Source organism: Ursus americanus, chromosome 33, assembly GCF_024610735.1.
Source record: "Ursus americanus isolate L20-20 chromosome 33, mUrsAme1.1.p, whole genome shotgun sequence".
NCBI classification, from domain to species: domain Eukaryota; kingdom Metazoa; phylum Chordata; class Mammalia; order Carnivora; family Ursidae; genus Ursus; species Ursus americanus.
In genome coordinates, this window is record NC_142159.1 from 28,675,034 (window position 1) to 28,691,193 (window position 16,160).

Sequence of the window (16,160 nt, forward strand, 5' to 3'; positions counted from 1 at the left end):
CCCTGCCCTGTGGCTGGGCTCAGCCTTGCCCGGATCCAGACAGAGAGGGGAAAGGCCAGACTCTCCCCTGGGCCCGAAGAGGATGAGGTGGGCGGTAGGGCTGGGGGTGTGTGTGCATGTCAGCTGGGCTCCCGTGCAGAGGGACAAGGTGCCATGGTCTTGGCCTCCATGCACAGGGGCTCCCTCGGCTCTTTGGGGTGCTTCCCTCCTGCGCTCACCTCTCTGCCCCACCCCCACTTTTGCGAGGGCCCCGGGAGTTGCCGGTAGTCCACAAGAGGCTGTCCCCGTCCGGTGGGCCTGGGGCTGCCCGTCTGGACAGCTGTGGGGACAGCACAGAGCTGCTTGGGGGATTGGAGGCACAGCGTGTCTGAGCTGGGCCTGGAGCACAGCTAGTCCACAGGACGGTCCTTCTGCCACAAGTCATAGGGCACGAGGCAACGGGACCTGGGGGCCCCTCCGGGCAGAGCGGGGTGGGGGAAGGCCAGCCGTCCTCCCACCCGGGTTTACACTCTGGACAGGATTAGTAGAAGACAAAGACAGACATGTAGACGGTATTTGCTGAGACTCAGGGTGGGCTGACGGAGACCCCGCCCCTCCAGACGGATGGAAGCAGGAAGCAGGGCCCTGGGGCCGCCAGGACTAAGGAATCGGGTCGAGGCACCCGGGTGCCCTTGCTGACCCTGTCACGGCTCCAGCTTGGAATCAGTGACCGCGCAATGGGCAGCTTCCTTCAAGAGAAGCCTGGGCTACCAGTCATCCTGGCTTGAATCAGAGAGGGAGGCCTAGATAGCTTCCAGGCTGGACACCTGCTCGTGGACGCCTGCCACGGGGACAAGAGCACCGTGACCCATGTGCCTGTGAGCGCCCGGCTCACATTCACCTGCCTCAATTTCTTCCTACCCCACCCCTGCTTGCAGGGGAGCAGCAGTTGCTTGGGTGTCTCTCTAGCCGATGCAAGGGGCCCGGGGACCCATGGTCGTGCCCCAGGCATAGGATGACCACCACAAAAGGAGGCGCAGCCACCACCTGCCATCCAGCCTGGGGGTGCCGGTGGGGGGGCTCTGCTGGGTACCTACCTGGTTCTTAGCCTGCCTGTACAGTGTCTGCTTTAAAGTCTCAGAATCTAAGGTGGGATTAAGCGCATCTTTAACTTCAAACGCTTCCTCAGCTGCTCTGCGGAGGTCCAGCCCCTTCCCAAAAGTCGGCATCGGCTCCAAAGCTAACAGGCCGCCTGGTCGCTCCTGAGCGCACCTGCACCAACGACCGGGGAGAGGGGCCTGGCGTTAGCCGGTCCGGCCTCTGGCCGCCTCTCTGAGGCCCCACGGCGGGCTCCGTGCCTGCATGCACGCCCCGGCGTCTCCACGAGCCACATGCACAAGGAGACAGACACACAGACACGCGGACACCTGGACAGGAGCCACACAGATGCAGGAGAGGGACGGACGGAGGGGCTCGGAGGGGGGCGAGCACGTGCACACACGTTGCAAGCAGCAGGCGGGCGCCCGGGTCTCTGGGGACGGAGGACAGATCGGGAGGCAGCTCTGGAGGGGCTGGGGCTCCCGCTGCCCGGACCCAGGGCACAGCGGTAACGGGCCGTCCCTGGAGTTCAGACCTCCTGGATCCACAGGGCTCCCCCGGGACGGTCTGAGACGCTGGAGTGCCCCTGCTGCCGGACACAGGCAGGGGGCAGTCGGGCTGCGAGGGAAGGGGCCCCCGCTCCACACTGCCCAGCCCGGGGCCAGACGTCACTGCCCAGGCCAGTCACCGGAGACGGTGGGGTGGCGCGACCAGCTCCTTCTCAGCTGGGAGCGTGCCTCTCCCTCCCACACTCTGCCCCCAGGCCTTGGGAAGTGTGTTTGGGGGACGGGAGAGGTGGGCTGGGCCCTGACCCCCTTCCTTAGGCCGGGCCTCGCCTGGGCCTGCGTGCAGAAGACCCGTTTCCCCCCCCCCCCCGAGGTGAAGACGCCCAGCTGGGGGATGGTGGGTCTTCGGCGGTTTGTTGGCGAGGTCGTCCTGCCAGGCCCTAGCACGTGAGGCTGCCCAGACGTGGCCCACGGAGGCCGGTCCCCACCTTCGGGTGTGTTCGAAGCCCACGGCCAGGGAGGCGGGCGGCTCCTCGTCCTCCTCGTCCTCATAGGCGCCCTGAGGCTCCGGCGTGGGGGACACGGTGTCATCCTGGGACTTCCCGGCCAGACTGTCGTCATCCTCCTCCTCCAGCTCCTCTTCCTCTTCCTCCTCCGCGTCCCCCGGCTTCCCGCTGGCCAGGCCCAGACACTGGGAGCTGCCGTCCAGGTTCTGGACCTCTGGCCTGTGGGGACAGGGGAGGGCGTTGGTCTCAGACCCCACAAGGCCTGCGCTAGGCTCCAGCCGGCTCTCCCTCCAAGGCTGTCCTCACCCCCTGTGAAGAGAGCCTGCATTCGTGGTCACGGGGACCCTCGGAGCCAAGGTTCTGAGTGCCTCGTCGGAGCCCTCAGCCTCCGCCGCCACCCCCCCCATCACCAGTGGAGTGGGTCAAGGAGAGAAGGGCACCTGCTGAGGGCGTGGCAGGGAGGGGCCTCGGCAGCAGGGCTCCTGTGATGCCAGAGTGGACACCGGCCACCCGGGATTCAGGGTGAATGTGTCAGGGAAGGAAGCCACGGCCAGTCTGGTGCGGAAGGGGGTCCTAGGTGCTGGAGCTGGGGTTGGGCACTGCACAAGGGGTGCCCTTGGGGAGGTTTGCTGGTAGACCCTTGCTCATGCCTCCTGGTCAGCCACGAGGGACATAGGGACATTGGCAACCTAGCGTGTCGGGTCCCCCCTGCAGGGGGAAGGTCTGGGGTCTGGGGTGCTGTGGAACAAAGGCGGGGCTGTCGTCAGCCAGGGAAACCCGCCCAGATGAGTTTGTTTCAGAGACTGGTGGCTTCTCTCCTGCGGGCCAGACCCCACCTCATTTCCCTCAGGGTCACTCCAGCTGGGTGAGACTTTTCCACTCCAGGTCCTCGTTTTTAAAAGGAAAGAATCCAAGCTAAGCAAGGGCGAGCCTTCTTGTTTCTTTCAGAAAATGCCCTAGCCCGAGGGCCACCTGGCAGGTGTCCAGCATGCAGTTGTGGTGTGGGGCAGGGAGGGTGGGCACACACCTCCTGAGCCCACGTCTGGGCCCCTGTCCCTCCTGGACCTCGCACGGCCTGCAGAAATCTGTCCGCGGCTGTCGGGGGAGACGGGAGTCCCGCTCTCGGCGTGAGGCAGAGGGGGCAGCCTTTCCGAGTGAGCACCGGCCTCCAGACACAGAGGCTTGTGCAGACGGGCCGGGCTACCGAGGCCCCTGATGGCCGGGCTCTCGGCCATCCTCGTCTTCCCTCCTTGCCTTTTCCAGAGAAAGTGCAAGATGCTACATCTGCCCTGCCTTTCCAGATGGGCAGAACCCTGCCTGACGCTTCCCTTCTCGGGGGTCACCTGTGCCGTCGCCAGAACGTGTCCGCCCACCAGGCAAGGGCTCTGGAGCCAAGTGACACAGGCCAGGGCTCGGGTCCTGCCCCTCCCTGGCTCTCTGCCGGGTGACCTTGCCAGCTCAGATCCTGTGCCCTCTCGGTGATGTGGGCACATCCCCATGCCAGGGATGGGATGACGGCGCAGGTGGGCGATGTGGGGGCCGGGACTCGGATTACGTTCCGCAGGCAGCCCCGTGCATGTGTAATCGAACCGACGTGCGCTGTGGGCTTCTAGGTATGAGCCCCTCCTGGAGCGGGCAGCATGGCCCCCACAGGCAGGGGGCCTGCATCAAGCAGGAGCGCCCGGGGAGGGGCAGCAGGACTGAGGAGGGGGTCCGCAGCCTGGTGGCAGCTCCAGGCACCTGCAGGGGTGTCCGGGCCTCCAAACAGCCCCCTGGGGCACGTGATGTCCTGGGGCCGCCGGGACCCTGCGTGGGACCGGCGCTTCAAGCCCAGGAGCCCAGTCTCTCCTGGTTCTGGAGGCTGGAGTCCGAGATCCGGGCGCGGACGCTGGGCTGGAGACCCCAGCATCGCTTCATCTTCACGCGCTTCTCCGCACGCGTCTGTGTCCCGCTGTCCCTGCAGGACCTCGTGTGGGATTGCGGCCCCCCGATGACCTCGTCTTAACCAACTACATCTGTAAGGACCCTATTTCCAAATCAGGGCTGCATTCTGGGGTAGTCGGGGCTAGGATTTGGGGGGGATGCCCCAAATTATTAGAGGGGTTATGGGGCCAGGAAGCCTGGCCGTCCCTACATTCTCCTTGCTGCTTGAGAGAAGGAAACGGTTCCGGATGTGGACCGTAGTGTGGATATTGGCTCCAAAAGGAACCGCCAGTGTCTCACCATCGTACACAGAGCGACAGAGTCAGGTCACCTGTGATGGTGGTTCTTGCTTCTGACCATGACGTGGGGCGTCTCCTGGAGGGACAGGCCGTCCCAGGGCCTGGGTTTGTGGTTGGCTCTGCCCCGGGGGCTTCCTGAGGGATTTGGGGCCAGTCTCCTCTGTCTGAGCCGCCACCAGGGGCCTTCGGGAAAGTCCTGGTGAGACGCTTGGTGGTGAAGGTCGGGGGGTGCGGCCTCCCCTCTCCTCTGTCCCGGTGGGTTCCATGGAGAGTCTCCCTCCTCCTCACGGCTAAGAGCTGGGCCTGCCACCGGAGCTCGAGGCGCGAGGGCCTTTCTGGTGCCCCCAGAGGACCGTGCCCCCGTGGAGGACGCTATTGACAAATCCTCGCAGGTCGCTCTTCGGCCTCTGTCCCCGTGCGGGGGGTCTCAGTTCAGGGCATGGTCTTTAACAGCCGGGTGTGCTCGTCGCCCGCCTGGGGGGCTCTGATAAGGCCTGGCACCCGGGTGCTCACGTGTGACTTTCTCTGAAGCCTTAAACCACGGGCCGCTCTCAGATGGGCTGCAGCACTGCCGGAACACAGGCTCCGTGCCCCCGAGGGGCAGGGCTCTAGGTTCCCGTGAGACCATCATGTGCACGCCGGGAGCCACGGTGGAGGCGCAGGGGAGCAGGCGGGGCTGCCCCCGGACCGGAATCTCTGCTGCCGAGCAGGGCTCAGGCTCTGGGAAGCGTAGCCCGCAGCCGGCCTCTCCCGCCAACCCCTCGTCGGAGCCCCGGCCAGGCCCTATCTGGCAGGCAGGTGAGATCACCCTCCCGGGGGCACGACTTAGGGTGTGGCAGCCCCAGAAAAAGTCCTAGTGCCACGTTGACGTATGAATTCGACAGGCCTTCCCGGTGCCCCCACCCGGTCCCCTAGGAGCACCGAAGACGCAGCCTGTCCTAGAGGGAGGCGGGTCTCCTGAGGGCTGTCCGCACTTGCTGGAGGTGGGCGGGGACAGCGCCGGGCCCTGGGGGGCCACAGATCTGAGCAAGGGCCGGGCTCTGGCTCCAGGTTCTGGGCCCGGCTTCATGGCTGGAGCAAGGCCCCCCACTTCGCTGGCTCAGTTCTCCACGCCAGAATTAGGGGACTGCATCCCAAGGCTTCTTGGTATTTGGAGCATCTCTGGTTTTCTGCCAGCTGGTCCGGCCCCCGTGTTCACCCAAGGAGAATGTCTTCCTGGGGGTCTGAAGCGTCCTTCCATAGGGACTCCCGGAGGAAATACCACCCGCGGAGCCTTGGGATCCAGGGTTGTGCAGAATACCTTCCACATCTTGAATCGGCATTCTGCCATTTTCCTGCCATCGTGCGCATGTGTGTGCAGGTACGCGTGTGTGCGACTCCTGGTGGGAGTGCATGTGTGTGCACATGTGTGCACGTGTGTGCGTGCAGGTACGCGTGTGTGACTCCTGGTGGGAGTGCATGTGTGTGCGCACGTGTGCACATGTCAGTGCGTGTCCGTGTGTGTGACTCCTGGTGGGAGTGCATGTGTGTGTGCACGTGTGTACGTACTTGTGTGTGCCTGTGTGTGTGATTTCCTGTGAGTGTATAAATGTGTACCTATGTGCACGTGTGTGAATCTGTATGCACGTGTGCACGTGTACATCACTGTGTGTGCACGCGTGTGTACATGTGCGCAATGCACGTGTGGTTTCGTGCACACATACGCGTACAGTGCATGTGTGAGTGCATGTATACACGTGCATGTGTGCACATGCATACATGCATACGTGCCGTGTGCATGGCTGTGTGGTTTCTCGCACGTGTGCGCACACGTGTATATGTACCTGCGTGTGTACCCACGTGTGCATAGTGTGCACATCTGTGTGGTTTGTGCACACACACGTGTATGTGTGCATGCATATACATGTGTACACACGTGTGCATGCCTGTGCACTTTCATGTGCATATATAGGTGTATGTGTGCAAGTGTGTGAGTGCATATGCACGGTGTGTGTGTGTGTGTGTGTGTGTGACTCCTGTTGGGAAACCTTCAGGGCCTCGGATTAAATGGAAATGTTCTCGACTCAGACCCCCAGCAGGGTTCATGGCAGGAGCCCTCACCCGGCTGTCGCTTCACTGAGCACCTGTGACACCCTAGCCAAACCAGGCGGAAACTTGGTGCGGCACCCAGCGCACCACACCCACCGTTGGTTGGGCGGCTTACTCTCCTCACCCTCTCCGGACCCAGACACAGGGGCGGGGGGAGGGCGAGTCCTCACTGAAGGTGGCAGAGCCGGGGTCAGAATAGATGCCGGCCTTGCCCATCGTTCACCCCCTCTGCTGGGGGGCCCGGTCCCTGTCTAGGGGCACACAGGGGACCGCTGCTGGGGGGGGGCTCCTCTGGGTGTAGCCACATAGGGGGCTTTGGATCTAGGCCTTCTTGGGGTCCGGAATCAATTTCTTACCGTTTGTCCGTTCGTGTTGATGCTTGGTTCATCTCACTGTTGGCAATAAAGTTTCTGATTTCAGAGAAATAGGAGTCTTCTTTCTCATCTAAAAGTGCATGGTTGTCTGACTCAGAGGTGGGGGAGGAGGCGCTGGTCCCCAGGTGGTTCGTGAGGACCCCGGAGTGCTGGCTCACTGTGGGGAGAGGGGAGCATCAGAGTTGGGGCACCCCTCAGCTGAGCCCTGCCCTTCCCCTCCCTCCCCTCTCCTGGCTTCCCCATCCCCCCTCTTCTCCCCTCCCTTGTCTTCCCCCTCCCCTCCCCTCTCCTGTCCCATCCCCTCTCTCTGCCCTCCCCTCCTCTGTCTTCCCCTCCCCCTGCTGTCATCCCCATCCCCCCTTGTATTCCCCCTCCCCTGTCTTCCCCTACCCCTCCTCCCCTCCCCTTCCCTGTGTTCCCCCGCCCTCCCCTCTCCTCCCTTCCACCTGGCCTCTCTTCCTGAGGCTCCCATCGTTCAAACCCTCGCCTCCGCACGCCCGCTCGCGGGCCTGGGCCGGGCCGCACCTGGAGCGTGCTCGTGCTCGTGCTTCTTGAGGTGCCGGTCCAGGTTGGTCTGCTGCCCGAAGCAGCGGTTGCACAGGTGGCACCGGAAGGGCTTCTCCTTGTTGTGGATGTTCCGCACGTGCCGCTGCAGGTTGGAGGAGATGCTGAAGGAGCGGTCGCAGTACTTACACCTGGAAAACACACGCATCTCAGCGGGGCCTGGCAGACACCCCAGCGCCCCCGTTTCCCGGGGCCGCTGCCCCACCAGCCCGAGACGCCGCACAGGCAGGCTGTGCCTACAAAGCCCCGCGGCTCCAGGAAGCAGCCGTCCTCTGCCGACTGACTGGAGGGTGGCGGGTGGCGTTGGAAGGTGCCCCGTGCTGCTGCAGGGGATCCTCTGGGCCCGTGCCCCTGGGCGTGCGGTGCCCCAACCCTCCCTGCGTCTGCGTCCCCCAGCTTGGAGGCCCGGCCTGAGGGCGCACGCTCCCAGCGGCCTCAAGGGGGCGGCCGTGCACCACAGAAAGACCCTCCCGTGCTTTTCCCTGGAAGGAGACCCGCTCCCTGTCACGTTCCTCTGGGCGGAGAGACCCCTCACCCTGCACGGGGAGAGCGGGCCCGCACCTGGCCGCCATTTAGAGGGTCCTTGGGCCTCAGCTTGCCAGTTTGCGAATGGTGGGCTCGGGGGCTGCCCCAGGCCCTCTTCGGCATCTCTAACTTCCCGGACGGTGAGGTGGAGGCTCCCCGGGCTCACCACCTGTCAGGCCGCCACTGTTCTATGTACCACAGATGACCACAGACGACCACAGCCTTCAGGCGAGCCCCACGCGATCCCTCTATTTCTCTGCCCCTGTGTGGAAGGTGATCGCCGGCCTGGCCATGCGCTTGGGAGAATCTGAACAAGACGTTCCTTCCTCCAGACGCTTCAGTCGTGGGCATAGAACATCTGTGACGGGAGCGGCGCCCTTGGGTGTGGGGCCTTGTGGGGGTGCAGCCTTCACGACCCTGCTCGCAGCCCCGACGGCGGGAAAGGCAGGGCTGCCCTCCCTCTTTAGAGAAACACCTCCATCAAGAAGCCAGCAAGGGAGAGCGCGGGGCCTGGAGCTGGAGACGGGGTGGCCCTGGGAGCCGCCAGCATGTCCGCAGACCCCTATGCGGCCTCGCCGGGGCGCCAGCGCCTCCTGGTGGCAGAAGTCTAAGCAGAGGCCATGCAGCTTCCTGGGGTGGCTCCCGTGGCTCTGAGCGCCCAGCCCAGGATGGCAGCGGGGATCCGTCTGGGTGCACACACATGTGTGCTGATGTGCATGTGTGCGCACATGTGTGTGTGCTTGCGTCTGGCTTCAGCACTCCTCGGGGATGCTTCACTGGGCGTCAGAGGCACGCGAGCCTCCGTCCACCCTGTCCACGTGCTCATGTGTTTTCCATGTTTGGAGACAAGGTCCTGCAACCGGACAGGAGGCAGGCAGCAGCGTCCTGGCTGGCAAGTCTCTCAGGAGCACGTCTACACAGCAGGTCCCCGCAGGGCGCTCGCGTGGGGGGTGCGGCTCGGGAGGTGCCAGGGACCTGTCCTGAGTCTGGTGGCGACGCATCCCCACGGGAGGGCCCCACTCACCCTGATCGGTACAGCACAGAATACGGGCCACGCGCGTGGGGTCCGGAGTTGCGCTGAGGACGGGGCCGGGCCCGCAGGGCTGAGGCGGGCAGCACGGGCAGTCGGGGCAGTCACAGTGCGCCCCAGGGACCCCCCGGGGCAGGAAGCCTTAGGCCCCATGAACCTCGAGGCTGTGAGCGCTGTGCCAGGAGCTGAGCTTTCTCTGCCCCGCGGGGCAGCTTTCTGACAGTGTCTGGGGCAGCCCACGTCCTGCCTCATTCCACCTGGGGGGCTGCTGGTGGGCCCACAGAGAACAGGGAGCACCCCGCTAGAGGGGCCCCCGGGTCTCCCATGGTATGGTTTCCGGAGCGTTGTGGCCGAGGCCTCGCCGACTCTGGCTTCCTCCACAGTCGGTGGGCAAAGAGCCATCTGAGATCTTTTCACAAATGGCTTCAGCCACCGTCCCTGGCCTCCTTCTGAGCGACTTTCCGCCTTCTCTGGCGGTCAGCCTGGGCGCACCTGTGCTCCGCCCTGTGCCTCGTCAGGCCGGCGAAGCCGCTTCCAGGCCCCTGGAGCACGGGGCTTTGGTCACCGCCTCTCTTCGCACCGTCTCCTGATGTTCACGGGCCCCAGCGAGGACCCGCCATCCTGGAAGCCTACACGGCTGCCCTTGGCTGTTTTGTCTCGGCCTGTGCAGGGACGGGGGCGTGAGCCCTCCCCACGGTGGGGTCAGCAGGGCTTGGGTACCTGGTGACCTGGTGCTCCCCCACACAATGGTCCAGAAAGGAGGGTTTTTACAAGCCAGGACGTGCCATCTCATTCCGTCACAGAAGAATCCTTGCCCCCCCGGGGTGCCAGGCTCCCGGACGACTGTTCTGCTCCTTAGGGCGCTTGCTCAGGAAACGCCAAGCCGGCCTGTGCCCTCGTACCCTGCCCCCCGGGGCCCGCCCGCACGCGGGCTCGCGTGCACCTGCACACAGCATCCCTTGCCATGTTTCTTGGAAAGTCGGGGACCTTTGCTTGGGTTTCAGCTACACTGCCCCATAAACTCCGAATGGGGGACCGGTGGGAATCCCAAGTAGAAGACGGGGTTGGACGGGAGCGTTTCTCGTGACCAGAAATGGAGTTCTCTCTCCAGCCTCTGCGGGGCTGGAGAGGGGGCAGGAGGGGAGCCGCCCGTTGAATTTGCTCACAGAGAGACTGGAGTGTGGCCCTTTCCTGCTTCTCATCTAAATAAATGGCCCAGACCGAGAAGCCCATTTGAAATTTAGGGGAGCAGTGAGCCCTGAGCTTCGGGGGAGCAGAGTGCTCTGAGCAGCTGGGATTTGCGCTGTAAATAAGCTGACAAGTGGCTAGTGAAATTTATGGCCTCGCTCCATAAAATAGCTGCCCTCTCCGCGACAAGGAGTGACCGGCTGGCCCCAGCAGCGTGCAGCTGAGGGCCTTGAGAGGACCTTGCAGTGAGCGCAGCCCCCCCACCAGGGAAGCCAGCCAGGGGGAGGCCCGGCATGGGCGGGGGAGGGCGCAGCGTCCTCCCCGGGACCCAGCGAGGCCACAGCAGCTGTCACAGGGAGAACGCTTTTGGTAACTGTCAACACTGGGGAAGGGAAGGAGAGAAGAGATTTTTGAAGTCCAGCCCTAAAAAACAGAACTAGAAAAGAAAGGGGACAGGTTTGGGCCACCCGAGGCAATGGGAACGGAGCCTCGCTCATGGGGAGGAAACGAGCTGCAGGGGGACAGCCGTGTGTCCCCAAAGCCAGAAGCTCACGTCCCGCCAGGAGCACGCAGGCCAGCCCACGAAGGCACACACCCGGAGCGTGACCACGGCCCCGCCAGGCAGGGTGCAAGGAGGGACCCCTGTGCGTGGCCACCAGGAAGGAGGCAAGAAGCAGCCTCCTCATTCCCGAGTCCAGTTTTCTGTCTGTCCAGCCCAGGTTGTTCGAAGCCCTACCTGCCGCAGCTTCAGGGAGAGAGAGTGTGTCTGACTGCACCTTGTCTCCCAACCTGAGGCCGAGATCTATAAGCCTGGAGAAGCCATGAGCTGAGGACACGCGGCCCGGCGGGAGAGTTGACCTTCTCTCCAGGAAACAAAGCGTCGGTCACACCAAAGGGTCTTTCTTTCCCCAAGTCAGGGATTTGGCGCACATTCTGAGTGATTTTAGGTAATCTCATGCAAGGACGGAAATGAAGAGTGTCCCGTGTTGTCTAGTCTGTCACTCGGCCGCCCGCCAGAGACAAGCCGGGCCTCATCCTGCTCCGAGGCTCAGGTGCGCACGCAGGGCTGCACACGTGGGGCCGGCCCGGAGCGGGTCACGCCCCGCAGACAGCCGGCGCATTGCATCGGCCTCGCCGGGGGTGGGGGTCCTTCTCCTTTGGTGGGGCCTGTCCCCTGGACGGCAGGTTTCTGTGGACGGACGGACGGACGAACTTTCCTCTTCAATTTGAATTCTTCCAGTGACCCAAGTGAGCCCAGACAGCGCCCCCCACCCCCATGATGACAAAGGGAGTCACAGGCCCCACTCTCTCCGTCGCAGGGCTGCCTTGAGCCAGACAAAGTCAGGATTTGCAACGCAAACTTTCAAAGCAATTATTGCTACACAAGTCGAAACTCACAGATTGGAGAGAGCAAAAGAAATCAATGGTAATTAAATTCCTCTATAAACACAGCCCGACCCTCTGGGGGCTTCTACCCGCAGCGCTGTCCAGAAGGCGGCTCTCGTTTCAGGGAGGAGACCAGACCCAGTGATTCCTGCCTTCGCGGGCCTTTGTGGATTGTAAGCCATTTTGGGGGGTGGGGGCCTGTGTGTTGGGGGGCGGGGGGTTCCCAGCGGATGACGGCTCAGTAGGTGTGCAGTTGCTCGTCCGGCCCGGAGAGGACGCGGCCCTGCGGTGCCTGGGGATGCCTGTTACGTCGCAGGCGGGGGCGCGCGGACAGCTCCTGGGGGTACCCCACGTGGCCGCCCTTCCCAGGGACGGGGGCACACACTGAGTCTCTGCAGCCACCGGGGGACTCCGAGCTCGGTATGCCCAGAGGAGGGGGTCCCGCGCTGCCAGCGTCAGACCACTCCAAGCTCATCGTTCCCAACGGCCGTTCACCAGACACACCCCAGAATGCGGTCTTGGCGTCTAATCCAGTGTTTTCCCTGACATGCTTCCTGGTCACCACTACCTGGGTCTCTCATTTAAAACGCCAGCTCTCAGGCCCCTGCCCGGGCGGGGCCCCTGAACCCGGGGTGTCACCTCAGCCCTTCTGCTGCCCAGCAAAGGCCCCGGGGACCAAGGAGCAGGATCTGCTTCTCCTGGGGGCAGAACGGTCTGCTGGAGCAGCCGTGGCCTCCGACTCTGGGCAGGTCATGGGGTCTAAGCCTCCGACTCTGATCTTTGAAACGGGGTTGACATCCCCGTTGGTGAGCAGGACGGGTGATGGCTCCTACATGGACTTGCTCTACAGGCAGAAGCCCAGCATGGAGGGCATAGGAGCGGAGCAGACACGTGGCTTCTGTCCAGGGCTGGCACGCGAATCCCTCAGGACGCCCCAAGCGCAGGCTGGGATCTGAGCTCGCACGGAGCTCCTTTTCCACTGCCTGCCCTGCCTTAGGCACCCGCCCTGAGCTGGGAGGGCGTGGAGCGAGGCTTCCCCCACAGACCACCCGGGGCCCTGGCTTTGGCTAGCGGGGCTCTGAACGCCAGGCCCCAGGCAACAGTGGCAGGTGGGAGAGCTGCTCCCAGGCACCCCACTCTGGGAGTGGGCCAGAACTCTCAGGAAGCCCACTTGGGTGCCTCCTGCCTCATCTTTATAACACCCCAGAGCCCAGGATGGCTGTAGGGTCAGCAGGCGGGGCCCAGGGAGCCACCTGGCATAAGGAGGCTGGCTCCCACCCCCACCCTTCCCATTTCACCAGAAGCCTGGCCCCCCCCCCCCCCGCCATGGGGCGGGCTCCTACCTGTATGGCTGCTCCCCGGTGTGTGTCCTCAGGTGTCTCGTGAGGTTTGCTGATCGGGGGAAGATCTTGCCACAGTACCTGGGGTGGAGGGATGGGGTGACCATGAGGCAGTCATACTGCCGCAGACTCGGGCGCCCGTATGCTTTCCTGACGTGGTTCCTCCAGCTCTGGGGCTAGGGCCCGAGGCCCCACACCTGGGGGGCAGGTGGGCTTGCCGACTCCGGCCTGCTTGGGTGTGCCTGTTCCCTGAGCAGCCTGAGGACCGCCGAGCTGGCTTGGACCGGCTAGGACAGGCTCATACAGCTGGGGACGGACACGGTGCGTGTCTCCCCCAGACCTGGGCTTTCCACCTGACTCCCAGAGCCTTGGTTAACTGCTGACCAGCCACCCTCGGCTTTGGGCTGTCCGGGTTCTGACCGGCTAGGTTAGGGCTGCGTTTCCTCATGCTCACGGGAACACCGCCTAGTGGGGCAGGGGACATGAAGCCCACGCACGATGGGCCATCAGTGAATGACCGCCATCGGTGAATGGACCATTTATTGCCACTACGCCGTGTTGTGGCTGTGATGTTTTTTCTAGGAAGCCCAGGCTCACAGTCACGGCGTGGCACCTGTGGTCACCTGGCCAGGGCCACCCCACCAGCCCGCCTCGTGCCCCGCCTCACCTGCAGGTGTAGCGCTCCTTGCCCTTCCTGAGGATGGGGTCAGACAGCGTGGGGGGCGGGGACCGGAAGTTGAAGGGGTGGTGGGGGAGGGGCTGCAGGGAGCTGCCCGAGTCGGCCTTCATGGCCGCGAAGCTCTCCAGCTTGTCCGTCATGGTCTCGATGGCTGACATCTGCTGGCAGGAGAGCGGGAGAGATGGTGGGACCCCCTGAGGAGGCTGGCCCCAGCCCCCGGGCACCTGAGGGTCCCCCGGGACTGGGCATGTCACCCGCTGGACCAGGACCAGAAGCTCCTGTGGGCTTCAGGCTGTGGGTGGAACCAGCCGTCTCCAGAGCTTTTCGGCCACGCGGTGGATACTCTCACTTCCTGTGGCCAGCCCTGCACCTGTCCTTCCCTGGAAGCCCTGTGTCAGCCCAGGGCCCAGGCTAAGGGAGCCAGAACCAACCTTCGCCAGCCTGACTCTCTGCCTGGCTGGGGCATGCAGGGTGGGGCGCAGGCTCCCGCCTCGCGGCATCATGTCCCCTGATCTGGAAACCCCCCAGCACCGTCCTGCTGCCCTGACCCTGGCCAGCACTCCTGGAGGGTTAGCTTCGTTTAAAGACAGAATCACATCCTGCTTTTCTCTTCTCTTCTCTCTCTCTCTTTATGTCTTTCCCTCTCTTCTCTTTTCCCTCTCTCTGTCTGTCTTTCTCCCTCTCTCGAAATAAGACAGCTCCCTGTGTCCCAGGTTAAAAGCGGCCACAGGTCTAGGCAGCGCCATCTGGTGGCAGTGGGCCATAATTGCAGGCAAAGTTCTCCGGGAATCCAACAGCCTAGGGCCAGAAGCTGCTAACTGAACCTGAGAGGAGGATGACCATGTGCCAGGGACATGGTGACATGGACCAGAGGGGCCACTTCTCCAGGCCTCGGAGATGCCAAGGGCTTGCTTGGTGAGGATTCGGGGGTGCGTCCCTGGCCATTTCCACCTGGTGGGCAGAGTTGTGGTTGCAGCCCCAGATAGCACCTGTCCCCAAGGGCTTGAGGTTTGGGGACAAGACAGGGCAGGGAGCTGCTGTTCTGCTGTCCTTCCCCCGGGGAATGCCTGTGCCGTCCTCAGACACACGATGCTGCCCGCCGTGCACTGCCAGCCCTGTCCTCGCTGACGGGCAGATGGCTTGGCTGCGGCCCCTCCATGGCCGAGATGATGGGGACCCCCGTGCAAACACGCTGCCCACCTGGCTCTGTGTCTCAGTTTTAGCCGAAGTCGTGAAAGGTTCTGGAACTCTCCACACAGAGACTCCTTGGAGCTCCAGAGGCAGTGAGGGGCCGTGGCCTGCCCTGCACCCCAGGGGCTGCACACACGCGTGTCAGGCCTCCCAAACCAAAGGCCCCCGCAAAGTCCTGCCTGGCACCTGGCCACCGTGGGCTGATGTCATCATTAGGAGTGACCCTGTACTTTGTACGGCCATCCGTCATCATGCCTGAGTGATGGCCTGACCTCAGACCACTTAATTAGGTGACTTCCCAGTCCTTCTCCCCTTCCCCTGCCCTGCGCTCTGGTCCATGGGCAGGCATGGGGGTGGCAGGGCTCAGGGGGAGCGGGCAGGAGGGACAATGGGCAGCCGGCCCCCTGCCAGGCCTCCCCTCCTCAGGCCTGGGTGGGTCTGGCTGAGGCCCCCGCAGGTCCGGCTGGTGCTCCGCCTGATCAGATATTCCCGGCCGAGCTCCCGCACAAACACAAACACAGGATACGCCTGGCGGGCTGGTCGGCTTTTTCCAGCCTGACCCGAGGAAAATCAGGGGAAGTTATTAAGCAAAGCCCATGGCCCCAGCAAAACAATGGGAGGCCCTAAGTTTAGCTGTGAACCCAGGCAGGGGGCAGGTTTCACAAACCGGCGGTGTGTGTCCAAGGTGGGAAACACCGAGAAAGAGAACAATGCCCCGGGCTGGAGTCTGGCTCAGGCCATCCCACAGTTCAGCTCCCAGGACCCCCAGTGGGTGGGGGAGGCTGGGCCCAAAGAGGGAGCACAGGTGGGCCCTCGGGCAGGAGATGGGGAGCCTCTGCCCAGCTCTGCTGCTCATCCCCACGTCTGCGGTGTCTCTGCACCTGCATCCTGGGGGAACAAGGCCGGCGGGGTGTGGACAGGAGTGCCTGCCAGCGGGGTGTGTGGCCACTGCCCAGACTTGGGGGTTCTCTTTCCCAGACCCCCAGCCTTAGTCTTGGCAGACAGCCCCCCCCTCCAAGCAGCCCTGGGGGAGGGGCTCATCTTGCCCACCAGCTCCTGGGACCCTCTGTCCTTGGGGCCAGTCCGTCTGCTTCTGTCCTGTTCCCCGCCCCTCCCCCCCGTACACCCCCCGCCCCCGTGCTCAGACCCCTGTGCTCATGGTCGTACGTAAGTGCCTGCCCACACCCATGCCTCCCGCGTCCATCCCTTCCATTCCAAGGTCTCGGACTCCTGCACCTGGCTTTCGCCCACTGCCTTGTTGATGCTCACGGCCCCTCCGAGAGCCTGCGCTGTGGGTCAGCAAGCGCCCCCATGGTCTGGGGTCTTTGCCCACCTCCGAGGGACCCACAGGGCTGCCCCACAGAGCACCACCCTCCTTCCTCACCCGTCCTGGCCCTTCTCACCCTCTTCGGCCTTGTGGTGACCCGTAGGGGCTGCAGGGAGAGAACCCCCCTGGGCATCTGACGGGCGGAGAAGCTGAGGCC

The 16,160-nt window shown here is 63.9% G+C and overlaps 1 protein-coding gene across 8 annotated transcripts in view; it reads right to left on the reverse strand.

Moving 5' to 3' along the window:
• The window catches only part of PRDM16 (PR/SET domain 16), a 317,415-nt gene that overhangs the window by 4,852 nt on the left and 296,403 nt on the right, over nt 1-16,160 (reverse strand). For 4 of the 8 annotated variants that reach the window (XM_087858580.1, XM_045803488.2, XM_087858579.1 and 1 more), the window contains exons 11-16: nt 13,474-13,643; nt 12,810-12,887; nt 7,299-7,468; nt 6,756-6,930; nt 2,072-2,308; nt 1,077-1,251 (exon numbers count right to left, since the gene is read on the reverse strand). In XM_087858580.1, coding sequence (XP_087714706.1) covers nt 1,077-1,251; nt 2,072-2,308; nt 6,756-6,930; nt 7,299-7,468; nt 12,810-12,887; nt 13,474-13,643 — 1,005 coding nt within the window. Of the gene's footprint in view, nt 1-1,076; nt 1,252-2,071; nt 2,309-6,755; nt 6,931-7,298; nt 7,469-12,809; nt 12,888-13,473; nt 13,647-16,160 lie in introns of all 8 variants that reach the window. The other 4 variants (XM_087858577.1, XM_087858578.1, XM_087858575.1 and 1 more) reach the window with 2 other exon arrangements.